Below are 18,551 nucleotides of genomic sequence, written 5' to 3'. Positions count from 1 at the left end.
AACACAGAAAGCAGAACCACTCCAATGACTAATATATTTTCAAAGTCACCTTGTTTGGCCGTCCAATCAGTGGATTATTTCCACACCGCTGATTAATGACATCACGGATCAGGTGTTTCTGTCCATTGTATGTTGTCAGGATACTTATCTTGTCTGCAGGATAACCAAGCAGGCACATATACATGAAAACTGCCACAACATACTCTGCTTCACCAAGGTTCTAAAGTTTAAAATGAGAAAAAAATAAAGAAAAGAAAAAATGGAAGATAAAAAAAGGGTTACCCAGCCTGTAAGATTAAAAAGAATAACACCTGTGACACTATCATGTATTTAGACAAATATCTTAGTGCTGAAACGTCTCTAGATCTGATAATTCTTTCCTCATTTCATACAAACCATTTTGAAAGAATAAAAGAACCATAAGTAGGTTTAATAACTTTGTTCTAATTCCTCTTCAGAAAACTACTGAAAATATCTACATCAATACTATTGTCAGGCACCAACTGAAACTTTGCAATATTTACTCAAGAGTTCCAAACAGTCACCCCAAAAAGCTGCAATAACTCACTCTCCAGTAAACTGAAAGTAAGAACTAGTTGAACTAGAATAAAGTCCTTTCATGTATTCATTAGGAGACAGACATCTGGATTATGAAATCCAGTTATTTCTACTGCAGGCCATACCTATTCAATTTCAAATGACCAGCTGTTATTTTGTACATTGTAACTTACTTTCTGTGCCCTTACTTTATAAGTCTGTCCCAAAGAACCACCCTTCTGGCTATAGGAAGTTTTGTTCTATTTCCAGACCAAAGTTATTCATAGCCTGTTTAAATCCATTTTCTGTCAACAAAAATTATCTTTCAGGTTAAGAAGTTGTTCTCAAATGCTGACATTTACTCCTGATCTATTTATACTTGGAATTTTATCCCCACTTGGCGCATGTTTGAATAGGCTGGACATACCAGCTTCATTTATTTTTTCTTACTAAGTGGGCTCTGCATTACTTGGAAAATGCAGTTGCCAGGCATATCAAACACCTGTGGGTGTAAAGCTATTCTACAAATTTTAATCCCCTCTAAGTCTAGAAAGAAAAGCCCAAATTCACAAAGAGAAATAATACATGGTGGCAATCTCTTATCTCATGAAAAACCATGCAATGCCATCAATATACTCCATTAAATATCTTGCAATGCTTAAGATCCTGGGGAAAAAAAAAGTAATAGTAGGAAGAAATAGAGGAGTTTGCACATGAAAGCACTGTTGTAATAACAAATGTGTTCTGTGTCCTCATATCAGTGTTCTTAATCTTCTTTAGCTAAAGAGTGGTCTAAGCAGTGCTCATACTCTCAATTATCAGGCACTCCTTTCAGCTGTTCATCTTCCACTGGACAACTTTTTACTACTTCTGCATTACAGTTTAAAAAACAAAACCAAAAGAAACTCTCCGAACGATTTTGTCCTCAATCTAGAAGTGGGATAAAGTGCATTATGACTCACCATTGCTTTCTTCACTGACAGCAAAATAATTTGTATTAAAATACACTGAGAGAAACCAAAGCAAAACCTATGAATATATTTTACGCCTTTTTTAACAACAGATTAACATAAGTCTCAGTGATCTTCACAGGGAAAAAATGAATATTGATATTATTATTTAAAAGTCCATTGTTTGCTTTCCATAATATTAAGCAAAATATAAGGTGTTAATTCCATGTTTGAATTAAACTCCTTAACTTGCACACAGCTCCAGCTTCTAACTTTTCCAAAACTCAAGCTTGGTATTCTAGGCACCAGAGTCTGTTTCATCACTGCTTTTAAAACAAGAAAAATAAAAGGACTGAAAATATAAGCATCTTATTACAAGTGTAAAATGTTTTCCCAGTTTAAGGGAAATAGATGGAGACTGTTGTTGATGGTTTGATTTGAAAATTTAGTTGAGAAACTCCAAGATCAAGGGCTTTTTTGCAATGCACTTAAGCCTCAATGCTTCTCTGCCTGATGTATATTTCTTGCAGTACTGTTTTATTCTTCTATGAACGGACCTTTTAGCATTCCTACATATAAATCGAATCAATACAGTGACTCCTAAAACTCAAATATGTGCCACCAAGCAAACTTTGATTCTTCATGTTCAGGTTAAATGCTACTCTTTATTTCACTATCATGCAGCTGAATTGCCACGACTTTAATTTGCCTTAGGTCAAAATGACATTTTGTAACGAATTGCCTTTTGCAAATGGACATGTCTATCTCGTATTGGCCTCATAAGTCACCAGCGTGCCTGTAACAAACGTGGATAGTGCCTTCCTAAATCTTGCGAAGTCTAGCCATGATGATGATGACATACTAAATCTCATCTCTCCCATAAAATTGAGAAAACAGATATAAAAGTCATTCACTGAGCAAAAAATACAACATATTACGTTATCATTTTCAACATTCGAAACTTATTAACAGGAGGAAAAGAATCACACATACATGACTGATCTGAGAACATGAACTAAACATCAGTTTACTGTATTTTGATAGTCTGTCTTCACTGCAGATCTACTAAGGCATATTTAGAATAAAAGAATTATACATGTAATATTTCTCTTACCTGATAGAAATACGGATTGGGTTCAGACTCTCCTACGCCATTGAAATCTTCTACATTTATAAGCTGGAAGTCGTACAAAAACCCAGCATTGGCTGTTCTGAACTCTGGCAGAAGCTGCACATGAGGCAAGTTACCCAGATTCTTGTAACGCCAGTTGTAGAGGTTACATAAACTGTTCAAAACCACAGAGACAAACCCCAAAGAGTTAGTTATAGGTTCTCAAACTCATCCAAATAGTTCACATGCACATGCACACAACCCCTTGCTTTCAAGATTAGTGCTTCTGTAGGCTTTCAATGAAAAGAATAACTTTGCTGGGCAGCTGTACATATATAAATGAATTTATTTGAACAAGCTATCCAGCAATATTACTTTTAAGTTGTCTGTTTGGTTCTGTCTCACAGAAAACTTCAGATTTCAGTTCAGTGTGGTACACACAGCCTTAAGTCTGTTCTACTTGATCAGATTAAAATTTTGCAAAGAATTCTAGTGGAAATTTTCATGGGTAACAGAACTTAAGGAATACTAATTCTTCTTTACAAAACAGGAGTAAGGAAAAAAAAGCATTTTCTGCATTAACAGTTGTAGGATTTCTTACTCTAAAAAGAAATATATTTTGTTACTTATTTTGTGTATTGCCATGTACTAATATAAGACATGAAGGGAAAGAACCAAAATCTACCTAATTCTGAATCATCTCTGGTATTTATAAGACAGTAATACAACCAAAATGCCTCACTCAGAAATGCATAACAATATCCAGACCAGACAAAGTAGTAGATAATTAATGGGTAAGCTACCTCTGATCAAAAAGGATAAAGCATAGGAAAGTGTGGAAAAAATCCTAGATCAAAAAATTACTTGCAAAATGAAGGAATTCTTGTGCTCTCTTATCACTAAAAAATTCACTGAGATGTTGCGAAATAGTAGATGGCAAAATAAATGTCATTTACCATTATACTCAGATAGAATTTGCATTTTAAACTGTCATTCGTAAGACTAGAAAATAATATTCGACCCTCTCAACATTTCCTACATGAAAAAAAATGAAGTTCTCCTTCATATTGTTAACTACATTTTATGCCTAATATAAAGATTTATAACTAAACTTAGAAGAAGCAAGATTTTATATAGAGTAATTTTCTCTTATTTGGTTTTATTTTTCCTTCTTAATATAACACCACAAATATGCAATTTACACAATAAATAAATATGATATTTAAATTACCACAGTGAAATGACAAATACTTAGATAAAAAGAAAAGTTATTTTATTACAGAGATGCAGTATCTCCTTTAATATAAAAAAAGGCTTTATGGCCTTGTGTGGACAATCTAGATGCCAATGAAAGATGCAGCTCTGCTGAAATACTACAAGAAAAGTACCCTTTACAGAATTAAGGGAAATATATACTCAACGCTAAATAAATCAAATCTTTATTTAACCTTGAATATATTAAATGTTAGTTTAGAAAAGGAAGCTTCTGCAAAGAAGTCTCAGTTGTAAAAAAACCCAAACACTTAGGCATATTAAATTCCTTTAAATGTAATTTTCATTGAAGTACTCATGCAACAGCAGAGTACTACTATATAAAAATAACAATGAAGAAAGAAATCTGATTGCTTTTCAGCAAAGTAAAATCTGCCTTCCTAGTCTAAGCTGAAAAAAAATGGAACAAAACAACTAAATTCCAGTTTTGCAAACTTCTGTCCTAACAATAAAAAATAAAGTTTCCAAAATTATATGTGCACTACTCCCAATTTTAACCTGGTATTTCCATACAAGCTAGACATGCAATCTGCTGTCTCACCTCGCTCTTGCTCTTCCTTGCGCATCCAAATCAACAGTTGGCACTCCAACACGAACAAACCGTGTAAAAAGAGACTGCTCCATGTTGGAGTATTTTTGAAAAGCCATGTTCTTAATGACTGGTGGCAACTGATGATGGTCACCAATCATAATCCACCGCTTCAAACGACTGAATCCATCCTGGGGGTTCTAGAATTAAAAAATTACACTACTGTAACTATTATGATATAATCCAGGCACTCAATTAAAACACATTAATAGTTAAATTGGCTGCCTTTGTCTAATCTCTAAATTCCAACATTTAAGTTACACTGAACTGCAGTCATTTTAAAGACTATTAGTTTCTTTCCAATCAGAGAGTAGAATTCTAAATAAAGTCTTTTTTCTTATAAAACAATAGGTACCTTTATCTGCTAAAATTAGTAGAGAAATATCAGGATAAATATCATATTACATTGCTTTAAAGGTCAAAAGTAACACATTGCCAGAGAACAAAAGGAAGAACTACAATTATAGACACTAGAGTAGTAAAAAAACCTGGTTACTCCATAGCAGTATTACTCCAGAACTGTCCTTTGAACTTTTACTTTCAGGATTCTGAGGTACTGAATATGAAGCATCTGAATGATGACTGATGCATCTGAAACAGTTTAAGTGCTCAGATGTCTGAGGCACAGACTTAACCTGCCTTTCAAGTGTCTCTGTAGTTCGTGTGCTTCACCTCTTTACCTCTGTAATTCTCACATGGCCTCTTCCATGACCAGGATGTGCCTCTAACTAATCCTCATCTTGGCTCTTGGACTGAATTCTCTTCAGTATGTTTCGTGTATCTCTTTCCAATTCTGTACCATCCTTTGTTCACCTACGTTACATACTGACAGACCTCATGAAAAAATATAGGGACATAAAAGGAACAGATTGTGCGGGTAACATTATCCAAGAATTAGAATCCTGAAGACTTCCACCTGCCAGACCCTCATTTCTGACACACTCCTGTGATATTTTCCTTTCCCCATGGGAGCGCTATTCAAGACAGAACCTAAAGTTCTGTTTCTTGTCACTTGAAGTGGAAGAGCTCTGAAACCGTTTCTGATCAGACAGCAAGGAATGAAAACTGAACTATGGACCGTCCAACTCATCAAGTCTGAAAATGCCTTAGTAAGAAAGAGTATGAAAATTATTTTTATTGGCATGGAAAAAAAGAAATCCTTTTTTTTCACCCCTTCCCGAAAACTTACAGCTTTGGAGAAGACCAGGCATTCCATATAGTCGTTCTGCTCCTAGCAGCAATTTTAATCTTGAACAGAGAGCTCACCAAACAAAGCAGTTTTTAAAAATTTCTTTCTGAATTGCAACTGAAGAAATCAAGTGCTGCTACTCTGGAAGCCTAGATCTTTAGGTTTCATTAAAAAAAAAATCACTCAATTTTCAAGGATTATTTGGATGGCTCATGTAAATATACTAATGGAATCCCCCAGAATATGCCTCTCTGGTGAAATGGTCTGCTTTAATTACACAAACTCTTCAGTTTCTGCATTTCTCATATACACTTTATTTTCCCTCACCAGCCTGATGTAGCTGGTTATTCAATGCTCATTCAAGCATTTAAAAAAATCTGTAAGATGCTTATTTCACTAAAAAAAATAATTTCATAATCAATGTGACAGTTCTTACTGCCTACTCAAACAGCAAATATCAGTTCTGAGTTACTTTCTGCACAAGATATTTTCCATTTTAATATTCACTATTGTTCAAGAACACAGACTCTTGTTTATAATTTTTTGAAATATGTTTTATATTTCAAGTCTAACCTGCAACAGAAGAGGTATAAAGGTTTCTATCTCCAGGATCTGAGCGGACTCTTCCATTAAGATGTTGTCATACTGAGAAAAAAAAAAAAGTACAGAGATGTCCATACAGATAGAAATACAAATTAACGTAGTTATTCAGCCTACCATTATTCATTCCGTTCTTGATGGCTGGAACAGTTACAGCAGGAATAGACAAAATATCAGTATTACCAAATGGATGAAATCCTACCACATCAATGGCAGATCCATCCGTACCAATCAGGGCTTACATCTAGAAGGAATCCATGACTGAACCACATTACGTGCTTCCTGTATGCCATAACCCATCCGCAAGAGAAAAGCTTTCTGCAGTGGAGCAAACTAATTTGGTATCTCTGCACTGAAGCTGAAGAGGAGCCATTTTGTGATCCAATACACTGCATTATCAGTGAAAGAATTACTGGTGTCTGGCTTTTGTCAGAAGAAAAGTCTGCACTGAATTAATAGTTATGGTTACCACTGCAGAGTGCAAACAGTATTGTATCATGGTTCTTTTTCCTCAAATGGTTAATTCTTTAGGTAACTAAAGTTCTAAAGGCCATGCTTTTCATCCCAATTCTGCCTCTATTTTATTAATCCTATCACTGCTGCTTATCACTGAATACAGCAAAGCTAACTTTTTTTTTGAATGCACTATTAAGCATTTTTCATATATACAAGAACTTGAAAATTATTTCATAAGTTACATTTTTCTTCAGTAAAATTACAAATTGAAACACACTGGTAAAAAACTGCAACTCAAAATAATCTAGGTGCCTGGATTTAGGGCAGATAAAAAGGTTTATACAGGGCTGGGGGGAACCAACATTAAAATCAAGTAGTATAGTAACACTAGTATGATCATTACTTTGAAGCCTAATTCAACCAGGTCACGTCGTTTCAGAGCAGCATGAGTACAAGTCATAGCAATGATTTTTGCTTCTTTCACCAACAGGTATTTGGATCTATCCAGGCCACTGCGGAGAAGTTCAAATGCTCTGAATTCCTATGGAGGACAACAGAAAATTCTTGAAAGTCAAAATACAAAAAAATATAACTTATAAAATATATCTACTCAAACTATCTGGCCACCTTCTTAATATAATTAAACAAGGAAGTTATGAAGGTATCTACTGATATCAATCTAATATGAATAACTTACTGTGGTTTCCAGGTTTTGCATATTTCAAAAAACAATCTTTTAAAAACCTGTCAAAGAATTCTGTGAACATGTGTGCATATAAATATTTGCAGACAATTATTCAATTAATTCTGAGGAACCCTCTCAGAATCCCCCAAAATTTTGTTTCCTACTTTACTGAAGTTAATTCAGTATCGTAAAATTAATACACAATTAATATGACTAAATGATACAAAAAAATCACCTTTGCCCTAACTTTGAAAAGCCTCTCAAGCAATTCTGGCAAAAATAGAAGATAACCTAAAAGTAACTTAAACAGATTATCTGATTAAAGGCAATTCACTGTAAATACGAAGACCCTGTAAGGATCAGAGGAGGACAGATAGGTGTACCAATCCTAGTAACCTAATTAGTAAAAATGGAACATGCAGAATGGCTGCTTCCCAAAATCAAATTAAAAGATTAGACCCAGATCTCTATCACAAAACATACCTATACCACTCAAAGGTGGAAATTCTCACCTTGCAGGCTAATGAAGCTGCCTAGAGGTATATATTTCTTCTAGCATGTTGGGCAAATGAGAATTTTGGAACCATGTAAAGTTTTTCTATAGGATTAGCCAGATCCAGTTACCTTTAACAGTTACGTCTTACCTCAAGCTGAGTGAATATTTTCTTAATATGTCTAAAACACCCTTCGGCAATTTCCATATCTTCTTCATAGGATTTGCCTTTGAAAACTGGTTGAGGAGCATTTGCAAAATACTGGTGAAAAGGAAACAAACTGGAGACATCTGTGACCTCTGGCAACTTTCCACCTTTAACTTTCACTTTGCTGATATACTCCTCCCAACGAGACATTACCTATGGCAAAGACAAGTGTCATACTGACGTGGTTTTATATCACCAAATTTTTGGCAATGTGTAGGCTTGCATACATAGCATTAAAAAAAATTTATCACAAAAGTAAGGTATATCTAAATTAGCATTTGAGCTTGTGTCAGGATGACATTTTCGAAGTTGTGGTGGGTTGAGCCTGGTTGGCTGCCTGATTCCCACCCCAAACAGTGAGCATCTCTGACTCCCCCTCCTCAACAGGACAGGGGGAAAAACGGTGGAAAAGCTTATGGGCTGAGATAAAGACAGGGAGATGGTTTAGCAAGCAGCATCACAGGCAAAAAAGATTTGACTTGTGGAAAATTATCTTCTTTTATCGCTGATTAAAAACAGAGTAAGATGGTGAGCAACAAAGCCAAAACCAAACCTACTTTTCTTCTCACTCTCTCTTTCTTCCCAGGTTCAATTTCACTCCTTCATTCCCAATTTTTCTACCTCCTCCCCAACCGAGCAGTGCAGAAAGAATGGTGCTGTCATTAAAGTTTGTAACACCACATCTCTGCCACCTCTTCCTCCTTAGACTTCTCCCCTGTTCCAGCATGGGATTTCAACAGGCTGCAGCTTCCTTCAGGACATATCCACCTGCTCAGCGTGGGCTACTCCACGGACAGTCCTCCATGGGCTGCAGGTAAGACAACCTGCTTTACTATGATCCTCTCTTTGAGCTGTGGAGGAACCTCTGTTCTGGTGCCTGGAGCACCTTCTGCCCCTTCTTTTCCTTCTGACCTGGGTGCATGGGGTTGTTCCTCACACTTACCTCTCTGCCCTCAGCTGCTGCAGAGTGGTTTTTGACCTGTTCTCAGAGAGGTTTTCACAGAGGCACCACCAGTGTTGCTGATGGGCTCAGCTTTGGCCAGCGGTGAGTCTGTTGGAGCTGGCTGTGTCCAGCACAGGGCACTACCAAAACCCAGCACAGGGCACTACCAAAACCCAGCACAGGGCACTACCAAAACCTTGCCACATAAGCCCAGTACAGAAGTAATTTATTATCTCCACTTACAGTACTTTGGTTTAAATACCAACTGGGATTCATTTAGGAGGAAACTCAGCCAGAAGATGAGCTTTAGCAGTGCTCTCAGCACACTTCAACACCTAATGTCCATTTAATGTTAAGACCCACACTAAGGCTAGCCCAGAGTAATTTTTGTAAAAACATATACAGTGGATGCATTTAATGCTAAGTACTACTCTACAGGTCTTCTTATGCAACACTAATTGCTAATGTAGATGTGTCACTGAAAAATATATGGAGGGGAAATGAAGGATACACAGTATACAAAAAAAAAAAATCACCATTTTGTACACTAAACATTTGATTTCACGTTTAATGCCATAAAAGCCTTCTAGCAGGACCATCAAGTAGCTGCTCCAATGCTGGTCGAAAATGTAAAGCAGCCCACAGATTTTCTTATCTGAAGAAGTTTCAGATTAGAATCTTGCCAGCAGTCATGAAGGGCAGCAATGCTAGCCTTTCAATTGGTGAGTCATCAGGCAGGATTTGAAACAACAGCAATACAAGCAAGTCATGTAGCAATTTTAATTTTGGCTGGTATTGTATTGTGAACCACCAAGGAAAAAGCATTTTATTTTTACACTCAACTCTGAAAAATTCACTGCAATTTTTACAAAGTGTTTCATAACATATTTAGGTCATACAGTCTATGTAGAAATATTTCAATCCTTACTTGGTATAAGAAAAAGTGGCCAGCTGTTTCACAAGTGTAAGAAACATCTCCTGGGACTCCAAGACTCTCTTGTAGTCGCCCAACTTCTCGTAGAAGTTCAAGTCTTCGAGCCAGCACATAATTAACTCTTCCATACCTAAGAAACGGATTAAATATAACACCATTTTTAAGTGTATTTAATTCAGAATTGTTTTATCTAAATATCACAATGAGAAATAAAAAACCCCAAGAATTTGCTACATGCTGTATATTTTTATCAATTGAGCCCTAACAATCCACAAAGCCATGCAAGAATCAGTGCTTTAGATAAAGCTCTTTTTATCCTGCACTTCAACTGAAGTTCCCTAAGTGTTAATAATACATTCTCATGATGTACCTGTGAAGCAGAAAAGCATTACTTCCCACGTACTGTTTAGAAACTAGGGTACATTACACACAAGTCTATGGACCATCATAAACAAAACCCATACCCAGAGTTTCAGCAGGAAAAGGTTTACTTCCTTTGGCAATATACAAAATGTCATGTGATAATTAGCCATAACAGGCAGGTCTGCACTCACTCATAAGAGATCCTGTACTCCTACATGCCCATCGAATAGCTTCTATGACTTTTATAATTAGTCTGTAACCTACTCGTTCCATTCTTCCTTCTCTTACAAAATTCAAGCCAATTTTTTTTCCTTTATGAATCAAATTCTTTATTGCATGAACTCCTCCCCTCCCAGAATCATTAAAAGAACAAAAATCAGTGAATCAGATTTTCTGTAAAAGAAGACTAATTTAGAAGTGCTACAAATGGGTGGAATTAAAGAAGTGAGAGGAACAGGACACTTTCTTTTGAAAATGCATAAATACTTAAAACCTCAAATGTGAATAATGGCTAACTTTCAAGTTCTTATTAAACTTACTATTCATAAAATATGCTTTCTGCACAGAAAATACTTGGCACTACCTCTGTCACAATGAGTTCTATTGTCTTATTTAGAAGAGTATTAAAGTTGGAGATTTGAATTTACTAAGATACAACTGAATAAAATATTGCTGACAACTGGCAAAACCCAAGACTATGGAGAAGGAACTATGACAATTAAGATCCTTGAAATACTAAATAGCTTTTTCTTTGTCAACAACTCTACTCCATTCTAATTAAAACTGGTTGCAACCAGTTGTGAGATTTTTTTTCCCACTCACACTTCCCGTGACCTCTTATTTCTCACAATTTAAGTCATATGTCCTCTTTTATGTATTCGTTCATTCCTACAAAAATTTTCTTTAGCTGATCCCCTTTGTGCTTCAGTGACAGTACCAGTTTAATCAGCTCCTCTCCACCTCATGTTCTTATACCCCCTGCTGTGTTTTGCTGTGCTTGCAGAGGGTGCAAAAAAAGAACACCAAGCTTGCAAGCAGGAAAATTCCTTAAGCAGTATTGTGCCCTCAAAAGCAACCTGATGCAGAAAAAACATGAACTCAGAAGCAACCTAAAAACAAACATAAGGTATATGAGAAATAAACTTCTCACGGTAGTGCAGCCCACTTTCAAATATATTCCTCAACCTTTACCCTCCCAAACTGCCAGAACCCGTAGCACCTGCAGTAATATCCCATAGGTCTGAAGTTACCTTGAAAAAAAGTATGAAAAGAGGCAATGTAGAGTGTCTCAAAAAAAACTCCTTTTAATAATGAGCACTACCGTTCAAGGAATATACTAAACTATGGATATTACTAAATAAATATATGCTATGGCATCATATCACGAAGATTCTGGCTATCAAATTTCTGGAATAATTTGATTATGTCAAAGCATTCAAATTAAAAGAAAAAATCACAAGGTATTTATTTTGCTAAATGCTCAACTATGTATACGTGGGTAGCTTCTAGTGACTACATGTAATTTTTACTACAGCTTTTGAATTCAAAGTATTGCTATGAGAATCCAGTACTAGACAGTTCAAATATTTCCAGTGCACGACCATTATACCCGTGCTTACACTTATGAATGTGTTTAATCCTACTGACGTCAATTGGACTAACACCTGACAAACATACAAATATTTAGGAGAAAAGAATCTTAAGTCTTTATACTGATACAGTGTTGATAGCTTTCCTTATGTATGTATATTTCAATATGTTATCAATGAAATATTGCTTAACCTCAAAGTTGCTTATCTGAAGAATTAAAAGCATAAAGTTTAATTTTATTTTTTTGTTTATTAATGTAACATTCACTGTAAGAGTAGAAGTGATATCATATTTGCAAAAAAAATTGCAGCTCCAAAAACCTACCTTTATCATTTTAACTTCTCTTACAGATTAATTCTATAAAAGGTATATGAGCCCAAAAATTATAATGGACTACTTTTATTCAAGCAGTTGAGTTTGTCAAGAAGCAACTGCCTGATTCTGCCTTTAGATTCTCAAGGGAGCAGTTTCTGCAGCAGGTAATAACCAAAATTACTGAACCCTGTATGGAAAACTAGTGTACCCTGTGTTACTGAGATTCAAAAATATGAGATAGGTAAAAACTTGTCAAACAGTTCCTTGCACATTTACATGGGAGGTAGAGTGGATTCAACACACACATCTTGTTACAAGTGAGTTTATCATTAGCACCTCCTTTCTCACCTGCTGAAATCTTTCTCTGTCTCTAATTCCTCTTCTCCATGACCCAGACGCAGAAGGTGACGCTCATCAATGTCTAGAGCCATGATTTTTTCAAACAGCTGGTTCAAGGCCTAAAGATTGACAAGAACAGGAGAAAAGGTAGTTTTTAGAAGATTCAGAGGCTCTTGCAGAGGAAAACTGAGGAATCACTGGTAAGCAAGCTAGGAAATTATGCCTCTTTTAGTATAAATGGAAGCTGAAACAAAGTTAATATTGAAACTTTTAATCTTGACAACAGGGAAATTAGCCTACTAACATTCTTGTATTTCCATACTTTATATAATAATTAAATTGGATTTTACAATTTTAAAATTTAATTCTATCACATAGTTAACTTAGTTGATAAATCCATCAGTTTAAAAAACTGCCTCAAGAGGCACACTTTGTAAGCATCGATTGTTGTTAGATGACTTTAAACAATCTAACTTTTACTGTGCACTAGAAGAGTATGATCTAGTACTGACTATCAGGTGCTGTGACTATTCCATTTGGATAAATAAATTTTGCTTAACTATACTTCAAGGTGTTCTCCCTTAAACTCTTCAATTCTCTAATTGCTTAATATCAACTGTCTAATTCAGAGGAATTGTCTATCTCAAATGAGCAACTTTGTAAGTGCTGCATCATCAAGTTATGAAACTAAGAATAAACATAGGCGAGCTGCACTTCCAGCTGGAAGTCACACATCAAAGCATAGGGAACAAACCCTGCTGAGATACAGTTTATGTCCCGAGGTACAATTTCAAGATCATGTCCTCATAGAAGTCTTGTCTGGTAAGAAGTCTCCTACCTGCCCCAAAGTATTTCCTTCCCCTTCTCCTCAACAAACACGCTCTCAACTCTTTCTCCAAACTTCACTACCTGTCACTCTCCTGCAGCCCATTGCAGATTGGCCTTTATTATTCCAGGCTGTAATTCCTCACCAAAGCAAAGCCCCTACACCATTCTTTGATCAACAGTGTAAGTGCCTGATCCTGTTTTGATGAGAAAAGATTAAATGTTTTTGAAGTGGTATTTCAGTTAAAACAGCTCATAACTTAGACAATATAGGATAATTAGAGAGACCAGGAAACAGATAACCCTGGTTTCCAAACAAATTGTTCCAAACCAGATGCAGATTCCATAGAATATAGAATATGCTGAGTTGGAAGGGACCCATCAGGATCGTTGAGTCCAACTCCTGGCCCTGCAACACCCCAAGAATCGCACCATGTGCCTGAGAGCATTGTCCAAATGCTTCTTTAACTCAGACAGGCTTGGTGCTGTGACCACTTCCCTGGGGAGCCTGTTCCAGTGCCCGGCCCCCCTCTGGGTGAAAAACCTTTTTCCTGATATCCAACCTAAACCTCCCCTGACACAACTTCATGCTGTTTCCGTGGGTCCTGTCACTGGTCATGAGAGTGAAGAGATCAGTGCCTGCCCCTTCTCATCCCTTCACAAGGAAGTTGTGACTGTGATGAGGTCCCCTCAGTCTCCTCTTCTCCAGGCTGAACAGATTAAGTGCCCTCAGCTGCTTCTCATAGGGCTTCTCCTCCAGATCCTTCACCATCGTTGTAGCCCTCCTCTGGATGCTCCCTAATAGCTTAATGTCTTTTTTATATTGTGGTGCCCAAAACTGCACACAGTACTCAAGGTGAGGTGACACCAGTGCAAAGTAGAGTGGGAAATTTAGAGTAAGACTCTTTAAGACTTTTAACATTATTTTTTTTAGTTTATATATACTTGAGAAATAGCAGTTAGACTCAATCTCTTATGAATGGGAAGCAAACAATCAGCTGAAGAGGCCTTCCCTTAGGAGCATGAAGCACAGAGTAACCAGTGTATGAGAAAGTTACTTAGCAAAATCTGGCATGCACACAATGAACGTGCAACTGTAATAACTGAGCAGAGACTTTCTCAAAATAGTTTCTAATTTCTACCTCCAATCAGTTAAACGTATTAAAAACTTCCGATAAATAGCTCAAAACTACGTACCTCAAATTCAAAAATTTAATTTCACATTATGAAACTGGCAAAACTACACACAAGCCAACTCAAGCTTTCATTGTTAAGAGACAACTGCAATCCCAAAACTACTAATTTCAGTACCTACTGTTCTTATAGATTGTAATTACAAGAAAATTTCACATATGATTGACACTTTACCTGATTAGAGTGGGTAACTATAAGAGTTCGTTGTTCTGGGAAATTATGATAAAGATTAGATATTATCTGCACTGCTACATCAGTTTTTCCAGTACCTGGTGGACCCACTACCTAAAAATGAAACATAATTAAAAAAATTAAAGCCAAACAAAAATCAATACATTATCAGAATACTGCACAATAAAAAACATTTAGTCAGCTGGGAAAAAAACTCAGAACAATCTCAAACTGTATTGACAATATACACTGCTTCCTGGCTTTGCTGAACTTCAAGACCAAATACAATGTATCATAAAAGACTCATTCAGACTAGTTAGGGAGATTCCTGACTGAAAGGAATATGGTAATCCAGCATATGAAGTACTGATTGGTTCCACTACCCATGAAAACAGACCTCCTCAGAGAAAAAAGGTAGTTTAGCCTCAGAACCAGCTGAACATGGGGGAAACGGCGAAAAGAGCACCAAGACACATGCAACTGAAAAAGAGTCATGTAAGACAGACATAAAGAACAGGGGGAAAAAAAAAAGAGAGCTCATTTCTTTTATTTACTCAAAAATCTACAACTAAAGCCAGAATTAAATAAGATAACAGAATCCCTAAAAATACCATAGTTAGTCCAGGCTGCATTCCCGCACGTATAGCTTCAATCTGAGTATGGGTAAATTGAATAGTATTGCTGTAACAAAGCAAAACAAGATCAGATAACTGATAGACTTTGCCAACAGTTTTGATAAAAGCAACTGTTTTAACAAGTTTTATTTAAATTATTGGCTAAATCACTCCAGAACTACACACTTGCAAACTCTTGCATAAATAAAATCAACATTGCAACTATATTCTTTATAGACAGAACAGTCTTGCAATTTCTAAGCAAGATAATAAATCATGTTGTCCATGTGACAACAAATTTATCCCATCTAAAAGACTGTTTGTCTTTATTTACTATTTGCAGAGAATGCTGTAAAATTATTTAGGTATGATTTTCCTAATATTCAAAACCATGAGACAAAAAAATACTAACAGATAGTATTTCTCTCTGTTCTTCAAGTCAATTTTTTAATAGAGAGGGGATAATAGAATAGTTTCATTTAAATATAAAACAAATCAGTCTCATTTCTGAATATGAACTGCTATGCATATGTTATTATTTTAAAATAAGTTCTCATCCATTTATTACCGTTTTGGTTGATTATATGGATACGGTCCCCTGTTTGGAATGACATGAGGCTCTACAATCAGTGTTTTAGCTTCTTCACAGTTTTCTTCATTTCCATCCTCTTTTCTTTTTGTTCCTTTACCTCCCTTTATTGGGAAAGTTATCCTGTAACACATAACTTAAGGTTACACTTAAATGTGTTTAATACAACACAGACTGTCTTAAAAGTTTATACAGAAATATTTCTTTATCACCATTAAGACAAACTTTCAAACAATAAGGAAACAAGTGCTGCAAATGACCAAGTACTAATGAGGATAAAGAAAAGAAATTACAAACAAATTGACGAAGCTGATTAGACAAAAAGTATGTCAAAAGCACTACTTTCATAGCTTAAAATACAGCAGCAGTGCTGAGAGCCAGCTAGAAAAAGATGTGTCAATGTTCTAAATTGCCCCAAAACATGAAGCTTTTTATCCTCCCATTTCAACTTTTTATAGCTGTCTGTATATGTTAGCAAGCTTCTCTAATTCAGAAACAAATCACAGGTGAAGGAATCCCAATGCCTATTCAACTATCTCCAGAGAAAAATGAAGATATCTGTAACAGTAAATCTCTGAAGTTTCTTTACAGGACAAATGCAGCAGTACAAAGAGCAATAGCTCTTCATAAAGAGCAATATCTGTCTTAATCTGTGAACTGAAAATGAACACTAAATCATTGAGGAAAATTGTGAGATCTTTTCTTGATAACTTCAGACTACTTTTATATCATTATATAGTGTTCGTGTCTTCTCCATAAAAATTCTTCATGCAGTGTTTCCAAAAAAAGCATGGAAGATTACCTCCATGCTTTTCAAGATTCAATTTAGCCATGATAAAAGATGGACTGGTGCATGAGAAAGACATCTTTTCCCACCCCAAATCCATTCCTTCAAAAGGAAACACATTTCACTTCTCATTAACTTATAAGTGAGAAAAAGATACAGTTTCTTTAGCTGAAGAACCTGTTCTCCAATACTGTGCATTGTGAAACTCAGTTGCCAAAGTTCAAGGAGGTGCACCAGGAGAGACAGAACTGTCAAGTCTCCAAACAGCACCACTGAAACAAAACGTGTAGATGACACTTAGCTGTCACAAAGGCAGGCATCTTATTTCAGAAACCATTTCTAAAATAAAATAAGCAATATGGGATTTCAGACTTAACCCCTTGTTTTGTGTGAATGGTGTTTCCAAAAGCTCAAATTTTAACTGATGTTGAAATTCCTGTTCTTAGCTTGCTTTAATGAGACATATAAGGAAAATACGTAATTAAAATTCTTTAGGCTGACCTTGAGGAGGCTAGATAACATAATGCAGAAGTGAATAGTACAGAAGTGAATACTACGTGTCTTGATTCTATCTCCTACTTTTGCTTCTCCCATATATTCCATAGGCTGATCTACAAGCAATGCTCTGATGCATTTTTGTACAGAATAGAACAGAAACTGATCTCAAGCCTAACTGAAGTACAGTTAACTCTGTCATGTAACTGTCTAAGTCTTAACATATCTTAAAAGAAAGAGCATCTCCCCTCAACCCCTGAACATAACTCCACCTGACAACACATTTCAGCAAGAAGACCCGACTAGCACTTGAAATATTGAGATCACCTGAAGGGAGGTACATGCAGAACTGGATTGTTAACAGTGACTTTAACATTGTATCCAGGAAAGCTAGCTTTTAAGTGATCAATAGACAGGAAAGTGTCATTAAAATCCAGAGTTGCAATCTGATTTGGCATTTTGGAATAGTGTGCACTACTTGGGTCTCCATATCCAAGAATGATGTCATGCAGCCAGTCAGGAACCACACAATCTGTATTCATCAAATTCCTAATAGTCTCCAGAAGAGCCTGTAAATTAGAAAAAAACCAGAAAAATAGGACTGGAGAGATTGACTTTTTACCAAGCAAAAATCATACTGAAGACCAATGAAATCTGTTCTAAGATGACAGAATGTAACTTCTTAATTGACATTCTTTAGTTTGGTTACATTGAGTCCATATATACAGTGTATATCTGCATTAAAACACCAGTATCAAAACACATAAGCCCTGCAGCCAGGCTGGCAGCCCACCCACACCACACCCCTGCAGCCTGTGACTGGCTACAGCACAACTCACTCTGGCCTGGAAGGCACTGAGCAGACATCCTGCCTGGGAGGGAAAACTGAACTCCATAAATACACGAGACTGCATGAGATCTTCTCTCTTCTCCCTCTCCAGCTGGCACCGTGTGAATCATTGAATTGGTAACTATTCGCTCTCTCCTTCTCTCTTTCTTTATTCCTTTTAATCTGTTTTCTTCTTTTACTCTTTTCCTTCTCTTGTGGGTAACTTAAAACCAATGAACTGTGGTTCACTGAAGCTGGTATATGGATTGTTTTAGTGGGTGTTTACTGTGGAATGGGTCTTTGTGCTGAATGTTTTAGTGAAATGCTTTTTCTTGGTTGTATTTTACTCCTGTAAAAACCTTTCACCAAAATATCTTTTTTCTCACTAAATTAAAAAGAATTTCTCTTACAGAAAAGCGTGTGACTCTTTCTCTGGACACTAATTAGAGGTTATAATGAACCAAAAGGCTTTT

At 36.1% G+C, this 18,551-nt stretch overlaps 1 protein-coding gene and 1 long non-coding RNA gene across 2 annotated transcripts in view; one reads left to right on the top strand and one right to left on the bottom strand.

Moving 5' to 3' along the window:
• Window positions 1-18,551, bottom strand: part of AQR (aquarius intron-binding spliceosomal factor) — a 50,567-nt gene that overhangs the window by 7,568 nt on the left and 24,448 nt on the right. The window contains exons 20-31 of the mRNA XM_032691724.1: window positions 17,577-17,818; window positions 15,947-16,090; window positions 15,376-15,445; window positions 14,768-14,878; window positions 12,584-12,693; window positions 9,962-10,097; window positions 8,034-8,243; window positions 7,108-7,245; window positions 6,222-6,293; window positions 4,412-4,599; window positions 2,602-2,773; window positions 50-220 (exon numbers count right to left, since the gene is read on the bottom strand). Coding sequence (XP_032547615.1) covers window positions 50-220; window positions 2,602-2,773; window positions 4,412-4,599; window positions 6,222-6,293; window positions 7,108-7,245; window positions 8,034-8,243; window positions 9,962-10,097; window positions 12,584-12,693; window positions 14,768-14,878; window positions 15,376-15,445; window positions 15,947-16,090; window positions 17,577-17,818 — 1,764 coding nt within the window. The remainder of the gene's footprint in view (window positions 1-49; window positions 221-2,601; window positions 2,774-4,411; window positions 4,600-6,221; window positions 6,294-7,107; window positions 7,246-8,033; window positions 8,244-9,961; window positions 10,098-12,583; window positions 12,694-14,767; window positions 14,879-15,375; window positions 15,446-15,946; window positions 16,091-17,576; window positions 17,819-18,551) is intronic.
• Window positions 8,883-18,551, top strand: part of LOC116788704 — a 41,768-nt gene continuing 32,099 nt past the window's right edge. Inside the window, exon 1 of the long non-coding RNA XR_004357742.1 lies at window positions 8,883-8,904. This is a non-coding gene — a long non-coding RNA (uncharacterized LOC116788704). The remainder of the gene's footprint in view (window positions 8,905-18,551) is intronic.

The sequence above is a fragment of the Chiroxiphia lanceolata genome, chromosome 6 (genome assembly GCF_009829145.1).
Source record: "Chiroxiphia lanceolata isolate bChiLan1 chromosome 6, bChiLan1.pri, whole genome shotgun sequence".
Classification (NCBI taxonomy): domain Eukaryota; kingdom Metazoa; phylum Chordata; class Aves; order Passeriformes; family Pipridae; genus Chiroxiphia; species Chiroxiphia lanceolata.
Note: the sequence above shows the minus strand (reverse complement) of the source record. Positions and strands in the feature narration are given on the sequence as shown.